Source organism: Neltuma alba, unplaced genomic scaffold (genome assembly GCF_004799145.2).
Source record: "Neltuma alba isolate B1F8T4 unplaced genomic scaffold, ASM479914v2 tig00003893_pilon, whole genome shotgun sequence".
Lineage (NCBI taxonomy): Eukaryota > Viridiplantae > Streptophyta > Magnoliopsida > Fabales > Fabaceae > Neltuma > Neltuma alba.
Window position 1 is genome coordinate 377,392 of NW_021633470.1, and position 9,677 is coordinate 387,068.

The 9,677-nt window shown below is 37.3% G+C and overlaps 1 protein-coding gene, 1 long non-coding RNA gene and 1 other non-coding gene across 3 annotated transcripts; 2 read left to right on the forward strand and 1 right to left on the reverse strand.

Annotated features, from left to right (window-relative positions):
- Nucleotides 1–1,402, reverse strand: LOC114742924 (uncharacterized). The gene is made up of 2 exons (XR_003739927.1): nucleotides 638–1,402; nucleotides 1–441 (listed from the first exon to the last, which is right to left on the reverse strand). It is a non-coding gene; the product is annotated as an uncharacterized LOC114742924 (long non-coding RNA).
- A 2,962-nt stretch (nucleotides 1,403–4,364) lies between these two features.
- Nucleotides 4,365–4,907, forward strand: LOC114742823 (dirigent protein 6). Its single transcript, XM_028931038.1, has one exon. It carries the CDS (start codon nucleotides 4,365–4,367, stop codon nucleotides 4,905–4,907), a length of 543 nt encoding a protein of 180 aa, XP_028786871.1.
- Nucleotides 4,908–5,320: 413 nt separating this feature from the next.
- Nucleotides 5,321–5,472, forward strand: LOC114742972 (U4 spliceosomal RNA). Its single transcript, XR_003739938.1, has one exon. It is a non-coding gene; the product is annotated as a U4 spliceosomal RNA (small nuclear RNA).
- The last annotated feature ends 4,205 nt before the right edge of the window (nucleotides 5,473–9,677 follow it).

Genomic DNA, 9,677 nt, shown 5'->3' on the forward strand with positions numbered 1-9,677 from the left:
TGATGGGAACATTATACATAGTCAAACGGTTTAGTACGTAGTTCACATTTTCAGATTACAAAATAATTCCTTCATAATTGTCTGGTTGACATGTAGGGAGGCTCCAGCACTGTTTGGGGTTCGTGAAAAGAGAACAAAAAGACGAACGAGGTTGGTCTTGTTGATGAATAGTGGTGGTCGACTTTGGTTGAGAGGAGCGGATAGCATATTGACATCTAGTGTCCACTAAGAAATGTGGCCCTTTACAGACCGTACGCTGATTGACTGCAATAGAAATGAATGAACAATAGAGTGGGGTACTGACTTGGAAAAATTATATGCCCTGCCACTGCAATATGTCACCATCAGTACTTGCGCTTGGACACCCCATTTTTCTGCTTTCCTTCTATCTTCTGCTACACCGTCCTTCCATTCTTCACCACACCAAGTTCTGCTGCTTCCCTGCCAATCATATTTCCATCATCATACTCACCATCTTCCATAGCCCAATACAGATATGATGAAATTACTACTGCCGTTAAGTAACTCATATGCCAAATTCTTCGAATTTTAACTACATGATCATGATAAATTTGCATCAACGGCCTTGAGTAATTAGTAGATTTAGTAGTTCGTTCAACTGAATTTGGTCATATACCATACAAAGTTACAAACCCCTAGCCGACAGATTCGTCATCTCCAAGACTCCAACCAGTCACTGAATACAGGTGCACGCTAACTGCAAAACACACAAGTTAATGGCCACTATATATACATGCCGATCGGGTTGTAATCATCTGATATATTCTACAAGGAACGAAGAAGCTAATGACTAATAACATCCAAGTGGAGTAAAGTTGAATGAAACTGACAAGAGAGCAATAAGCAGGCTAACTAGTGATCATCTCATCATGCCAGTAGGGAATCATCAGAAAGTCTGATGAATATATATGATTGTTATATGAAGGAGAGTTGGAATTAGAAAGAGGGAGATAGCGATCGGAGGCTGAAGGTGATGACAGAAGCATAGAGAGCACAAAGGAGTGCGATGCAATTCCATATATGCATGTCATCATCTGTGCTCTCTATCTTCTGTCAACAACCTCCCACCCAACGCGCCTCCTATCTATCTATCTATCTCTTTCTTAATGTTATTTGCTACAACATCACTACAAGAATAATATAAGACAAGGCTCATGAGAAGAAGAAACAGAAGCAGAAGTGAGTTGGGCTCGGAGCACCGGTGGAGCTTGTGTTATATCTATGATGCAGGCCGAAAGCACCTATTTATAGGAAAAGAGAAAAGGGAAGCCAGCCTGCTCATTGAAAAGATCTATGGGTAAAAGGACCATTCACAAAACCCATCCTTGCACTTACTATCTGTCATGGCATGTTGTAACTGCTTCTTGCCAGATTAAATATTCATTAAAGGACATACACACTCCTTTGCAACTTTCTAACAACCCTTTCACGTACTACATGCATGCAAATTGCCTTGTCCACTTATTTTAATCTGCTCCCACAGGCCTACCCTCCCCTTTTATTTTTGAACCCGTTATAGTACTTAACAGCACACCTACGGAGGAACACTTATTTTTGTGATTTTTCGGACACTGCACTCACAGACAGTATCAACTGTTCAACAATCCAATAGGATCCGTCTTCAGTTGTTTGTGCTACGCATATATATTGTATGCTCCCATTTGCGATAGGATTTCTGCAAATCTTCTGTATCATCATATTTTCTAGTTATGACTTCTATTAGACCGAATGAATACAATGGTTGGCAAAAAAAAAAAAGAATGAATATAATGGTAAAAAAAATTGCTGTAATTCTTCATCTCCTTTTAATCTTTTGTGCGGCCCACAAGGCAATTGATCCACTGAAGCAGGACCTTGCATGGGTCTAGGCCGGTGAATTCGCTGTCAAGTTGGTTCAGAAATGCGGAATATGTTGGTTAATTAATATATGGAGGCAAGCCTCCATCTGTCTTTTTTCCTTTTCCTTTTATTCTAAACTTGGGGGTCTGTGGAGTAGTGAGTTGTGCGAATTGATTTTCCCGATTAAGAGGCATGACTTTTTGAAAGGAGCCGAACCCTTCAAAGCTGGAAGGTTGAAGATGATGCTCTACAAAGGCATGGTTGGAAGTCGCCATCAGCAAGCAGACAAGACCTTTTGAAGCAGAATATGAATACCATTAATTAGTGGGGACTCATGTTTGAATTTTCTTCTCATCTTCAATTAATTTTGATGGGTGTGGATTTGCCATGACTTTAACCATTAGGGGTGGATGACCATTAATGAAGTTTGAGTTTTGTATTGTCTTCTTCTTAAGAATCTTGTTTCATGTCATGATGATGGGTATATGAAGAAAGACTATAGCGTCAGGCTTCAAAAAATGGAAACAAATTAATGTAGTAATGCATTGTGGATAAGGATATTAATTTCCATTACCGTAGTCAAGTTTGCTTGTCCCTTAAAAGCGCTGTCCTTTGTAGATCACTAGGACGGATAAACTGTTTGTTGTTTATTGTGGCTTGAGTTAAAATATATGGGGAGATGTAAATGGGTTGTCAAGGTAAGATTTTTTTTTTTTTTTTCCCCGGCCAGAAGTTGTCGAGGTAAGATGAATGCTGTAAAAACCAAAGAAATCAGATCATGCATGGCATGTCCCCTTTGCCAAGTCATGTTCATGTAAGTTTATCCCCTGAAGTGAGGTGCAGAGGAATGGGATCCACAACTTTTAAACTTGGAGAGAGGATGATATTGGGCGGTCAAGGATGAGGACTTGTCAGAGCAAGTTGCAAGGAAGCATGGAGAAGAAAGAGCAACCTTCAACACACATTCCTTATCTTGTTTGGATTCACTTTTTCCTGTAACAGTTCATGAGAAAAGCAACATTGGGTGCCCCCCCCATACCTTCCTTCCTCATTTGGAATTCCATGTGGTTTTAATGGAATCTGGACTGTTCACACACAGTGGTCTGCCATGGCACCCTATATAACTTGGATTCCTTTGGGCTTTCCCTTTTTGGACTGAGGGGATCATTCTTCATGTGTTCACTCCTTATTGGTTCATGCATCCCTACTAGCATACCCCCCCCCCCCCAAAAATGCGATTCTCTCTGCAAAAAGCAGCTAAATGAATCAAATCCAGCCCAACAGCATCACCATAATGGCCCTGAAATATCCGCAGACCTTTTCATGGCTCTGTGAAAAAGCGGTTAGCATTTAACACCAACTCCTCTTTAAGAAGGCAATTTCAGAACTTTGAGATTTACGAGTTTCCGGCTGGGGCAGTAATAATAGTGGGATTAATTTAATTTGTCTAAAGTGACACAAACAAAATTCACATGAGTAGAAGAAAAGCATAAACATGCATAAACTGAAGGCCCCACAGGCCGAATCTAACCATGTGATGATCAATTCGGATGATTGGTGCACAGAGAGATTCATGGGAATATGGTTCTATTAGATACCGAAACGTATAAAGTATACCGCCGAGTGCCGACAAATGGTAATTCTTGCAAGCACAGGTGTCCATTGGTACAAGTAAATGAACTGTTTAACTTTTTCCGATAGTTCTAGGGAGGGTCCTTCTCTGTTTCAAATCAATCAAGAGTCAAGACATGCACGACCCGTCTGACTATATATTGTAGCACTTGCGTAGTTCATCTAAAAATTTAAGTGGGAGGCCCACCTGTCTCTGATGAAATGAATTAACTAGATACAGTCATGTCCCTTTAACAAGAAGACGCAACTTCAGTGATACGTGTTGAACGACCCAAAAGTAATTATCAGGAGTTGTACTTTCAATCTCTATTCTCTAATAAAGTTTTGACGTGATATAGCATCTCTGTCCTGTGTAGAGGAGAAGATGGTTTACACTCTTATTTCAGCAATTAATTAATATTAAATAAACAACATAAAGTTCTAAGCATCCTTTCCGCACAAGAATTCGTCACATGAAATTACGTTGACCAAACCCTGCAGGATAGCGGTTGGGAAATTGGTCAATACCTGCTCTGTATCGTTCCAATTTCGTCACATTAAATTGGTCATCAGCTGCTAGTTCCGAAAGTGTAGCAAATTAGGACCCATATGCAGATTATACTGGAGTTGGAGAACAATGATTGACTTGCTGACCCCAACAATATTGTAAACAAAACAGAGATTTGAACATGATAAAATGTGGAAAGTTAATGAGTAGGCAACAACAAGAAGACAAACTTGATGGAGTTGCAAAGTGGCTTAGGTATTGTATTAAGTAGCACAAATGGATTAGGTAGTGTAAAGGAACCATGCTGATAATTCGATATCGTCCAGAGGAACACAAATCTGGATTTCTAGGCGAAACTTATGAAAAGATCCATTGATACATGAGAATGCGGTCAAGGATCATATTTTGCACTGCATTTTCTCTAGCAACAATAGTAGTAATTCTATTGGCTTTGCTTTCGCCTGCATCCCACAAGAAGAGCCATCCAAGGCCATGGCTCGATCTTTCCTTGTACATCCAAAAACCTCACACATCAGCCTCAAACACACAACCTCCACTTGGGGACAATGCGGGTGCATTCATCTTCCACCGTGTGCTAACAGAGGGACCCGACAACAATTCCAGGGTAGTGGGCAAAGCACAAGGCTTTATAATTCCCACGCAACAATTTGTACAATCGGCATTCAAATTCATATACCTAACCTTTGAAACTCCAGAGCGTTCAGGTAGCCTGAGTGTGCAGGCCAGGGAGGCAGGCGACAAGGTCACTGAAGAATTTACAGTGGTTGGAGGGACGGGGTCGTTTGCATTTGCTCGTGGTGTTGCAGTTTTTACCCGCACCAATATGGGGTCAAGCGAAGTTGATGCGAGTTCTTTTGTCAAACTTCAGCTTGAATTTCCAAATCAGTCTCCCAAGACGCCAGCGTGATTCAGAATGCTAGTTCTGTTTTGCCGATTCATTCCAAGCAGTCACCCCCGCCAAGGTAGCATCTCGGTGGCCATTCATATGTAAGTAACATATTTTAATACTTAACTACCCTGAATATGGGTAGATGAGTATATAGTTTTGTATTAATTAGTTAGGTCTTTGAAAATACCGGTGAGTTTCTATTGATGAAGCTCAGGCTCATTAGGAAAACAATTTTGAGCGACTACGGCCATGCGTAAGAAAAGGGAAAGTACGATGTTTCTGCATTGATTTTAAATAGGAATTGTGCTCGTTGAAAGAGTGAAGATGTTCGTGTTTTGCTATGGGAGGCTTATATAGTACCACATCGATGAATATGAAAGGTGGAACTGAGCGAAGGGCTATAAAAACGGGGATGACTGAAAAAGCGTCTCATCTTTGCGCTTGGGGCAATGACGCAGCTAGTGAGGTTCTAACCGAGGCGCGTCTATTGCTGGTTGAAAACTATTTCCAAACCCCCTCTTAGGCCTGGGTTTGGCCCTGGCCTTTGAGAATTTCTGGAAGGGCTCCCCCCCGGGGTAAAGCCCTGCAATTCTAGTCCTACGTCTTTTTATTTGGGCTTCATCTGTCTCCTATGGTTGCCCCGATCGTTGGTAGCGGGCTGTTAGCCTCCTCACAACGTGTTCTCTTAAAAGCCTAGACAACTCTTGTACCGAGAATTTTAAAAAATTATATAAAAGAAATTTCTATCCCTTGTAAACAGAATTTTAAAAAAAGTTTCGCATTGGTTAAAAATAGAAAAAGTTGGTTAAATATGACCATATTTACTCAAAACTCTTAATATAAGATCTCCTATGATAATTAATATAAAAGTTAGTTGATTAATTTGAATAGATTAAAAAAATTAATTATATTAGTTATTTGTAATAAATAGGTGTTACTTTTGTGAAATATTATTATTAATCAAGTATATATGTTAGAACTATCATTATTATAAGAATTAAATCAGAAAAAAATATAAATATAAAAGATAAAGTGAATTACAATCTTATATTTAAGATCAAAATAAAAACCAAATAAACTCTTATATCAAGCATATGCAAACATAGATCCTTAGACGGTGAGGCGCCCAGTTCCCTCACATTGCCGGTTGCAATTCGCTCATAATCTTCCTCACATCGCCCGCTCTGTGCTCGTGTGCCAGCATACTTCTTCAATCTATTCGCCGCATAACGCCTCCTCTTCAGCAGGTCTCATCGCTTGCGTCCGCGTGAATATTACATTAAAATCACACCGGCCTGCAGAGAATAAAAAGAAAGTGTTGGCAGGCCTACCTAATTTACCTTTGTTTTCCCCACTTGAGCAAGTTGCCAAGGAAAGGGGGAGGGGAGTGGGGGCGCCTCTATCTGTGATACTGAGGGGACAAAAGTCCCCAAAACGTCTGAAACAAAAAAAAAAAGTACAATTTATTTAGTTCTATTACTTTTTCTTTTTTGGTTCATAATGACTTATGAACCATCTAAAACTTTTCTCCATCCGTTCATTGTGAATCTATTTCTATCCGAGAAGATAAAATTCTTTTTTTTGGGGCCTGAGAGAAGATAAAATTCTTTGATGTTTTAAAATATTCATAAAAGTTTGTTACTTTGTTTTCCACAACTGTCCGTCCAATATAGGATGCTAGTCCATTTAAACTTGTGTATTCTTGGACCTAAACAACCGCCATTCTTAAATACTACTTTCGGTTTTTAATATAAGATTTTGTTTAACTTGAATTTTGATCCTAAATATAAGACTCCTAATCTATTTTGTCTCCCATATTTATGTTTTTTTTTCAAGTTAGTCTTTCTAATAAGAGTAATTCTAGCCAATACACTTAATTAATAAGGATATTTTAAGAAAGAAAACACGTATATATTACAAATAACTAACTTAACTTAGTTCCTTAATCTTCTCAAATTAGTCAACCAGCTCTTATAATTAAGACCAAAGTAGTATCTGATTATTTTGTAGCCGAAAGAATTTTTTGGAAGTCCAACTATCATATTGTGGAGTGTAAAAATATGGAATAAAATGTTTAAATATACCGGAAGTATTCATAAAGGAGTAGCCAATGCTTGAATTTTTTTTTTTTGCTCTTATATACCTTAAAAATTTTATTCCTTAACACTTTTGTCCCAATCTATTATCTATTATTAAGTTAGATCATTAAAGATACTAATTAAACTACATAATTTAACAGTCAAATTTAATGACAGATAACGGTTAGAGTATTTTTACTACAAAAATAAAGTTTCAAAACATACAAGAGCCAAAAAAAATTTAGGTGCTGAATGCTCTTTTATAGATATTGCCGGAATATTTAAACACCTTATCCCGTAGAAATAATTATAAACCATGCTGTATCTCGTACTGCGTCTTAAGTATTTTCCCAGAAAAGATTGAAATCATTAAATTTTCTATATAAATTAATGAAAAAGATATGGCGAGATAAACGTGATAATATATTCTAATAAAAGAACACAACTTTAGTATCATGATAGTTGTCGGTGTGAACAGTCTTTTGTAATTATAAAATTAATATGTATAAAATTAAAAAAATTAATAATTATAAAAGGTATAAAACTTGTCATGTTTTAAGAACGCAATCTAGCTTATCATATAATCGGAAATACAATCATCTAAATGTATTTGTTTAATTAAAGAAATCTTTGGCAGCTTATCAAAAAAAGAAAGAAAAAAGAATATTTTTCACAGAATAACAAAGACAACTTACAGGAAAGTGCATGACTGTCGGGGCGGACAATTCTTTGTTACCGGGGTGATCAAATGTGTTAAAATTAAAACTTCTGATTTACAAAGGGCATTGAATTCAACAGCATTAAATTACTAATAGAAGAAGAGATTCTGCCCGATTTGATTTGGACGTGCACGTGAGATGTGCGCGGGTCATAAAGAAAGGGGGTAATGACTAATGACAGGCTGCTTAGAGGCTTATTAATTCACGTGTTTTTGGGAATAATTAAAGCCTGCACATGCATGTAGCACTACAAATAGGGACAGATTAGCAAACCAAAACCTGTTAAGTCCTTGTCGTCACTATACATCGGCCACCTCCACCGGACTTTGTTTGTTATATTGGTCCCCACTGAATTATTCATTCTTGCTTTTTAAAACAAGTTGAGACTGGTTGCTATGGACCTCGATTTTTTTTTCCTTTGGGAAAAAAACAAAGTTCAACGTCTTGGAGAGGACTCAGCAGTCATGATTAATTAATCATCCGTTGAAGTGAACGTCTCGATCGCTTGTCTCTTATTTTTGCTATTTGAGAGAAGAAATTTAGCACCATGTCCGTACACAAACGTAGTGGTGACAAAGTGACCGGTATTGTATTTGGTGATTAAAAAGAGTGGGCCGGCCGGGCAAGTTGCGTTGTAATAATAGACTGATGAGACTAAGATCTCACAATACACAACTCAGCATACAATAATTTAAAAATCAGTAACAGACTCATGCTGTGTTAGCCATTTATTTTGAGGAAATAAAACAGACACAGAGGGACAGGTAGTTGGTGTGTGGACAATCTTTCGTTGTCAAAACGAGACAATGAAAGCATTGGTTGGCTAATAATGCTGAAAAAACATAATTTTTTTAATTAAAAAAATTTTGACCATAAAACTCGACGGATGGGCTTTCATTTGATCGGATGAAATATGTCATCCCGGAGGCGCATTTACATTGTTGTCCCAAGAGACCCGCCCCTTGACGGATCATTCCAACCACTAACACCCACCCACGTATAAAATCTTATCCTGTTATCTCTTGACTTGACTCAAAAGGGGCCTCAGCCTTTACTTGTTTTCAAGGTTATAGGCCTTTAACTAACTAAGATCCCCCCGCCAACCGAAAAATTAAAACAAAAGTCAAAGGATTTACTTTTCATTTGTAACTCGATTTAAGAAGTTTGGAACCATCCCTATTAGACGAGCAATGATCATGCTCCACGCACCTAAACCTAATCATATATATATATACTCCTCCGATCCTTAATATAAGACCTATTCAACTAATTTAATTAGATTAAAAAAGTTAGGTAAGTTAGTTAATTATAAGAAATATGACATATTTTTTCTAAAACACCATAATTATTTTTCTTAATATCTTCCAATTGTCTTCTACTTGATTATAGTCGAAAGAGTATCCACAGGAGTAAGTTAAAGAAAATTGATAAATATAAGAAATAGGTCTTATAATTAGGACCAAAATCAACTCAATAATTAGGTCATATATCAAGGATAGGAGGAATATACACACACATATATATATATATGCTATTTTACTTTTTCAAACATGTCACATGTTGCTTCCCATTAAACGAATTAAATGCATCGATTTGTACCTATATTGATTATCACAGCTATAGGAAAAGGCTAATTGTTTCAATGTATTTCAATTAACGACGCATATATGATCCACAGAAATGACTTGATGTAAACACATCAAAGTGCGAGCAAGACTGTACATACGAGTCTGCCTTTTTCTATTATTCAACACACAATGTATATATATTTTAAAAAATATAATATGGTCATAAACATGAACACACACATATTTTCATGTGTAAAACATACATGAGAAAACGCATCTAATTTCTTCTGAGCGATCATGCTCCTAACTTTATATGCATGGATGTTTGTTTTTAGTTTACATGTCAATGCCAGGCAGATTAGTTTTGTTTTGCGCGTATTTTCACTTTAATTATCGATCATACCGTTCACGATGCTAAAAATA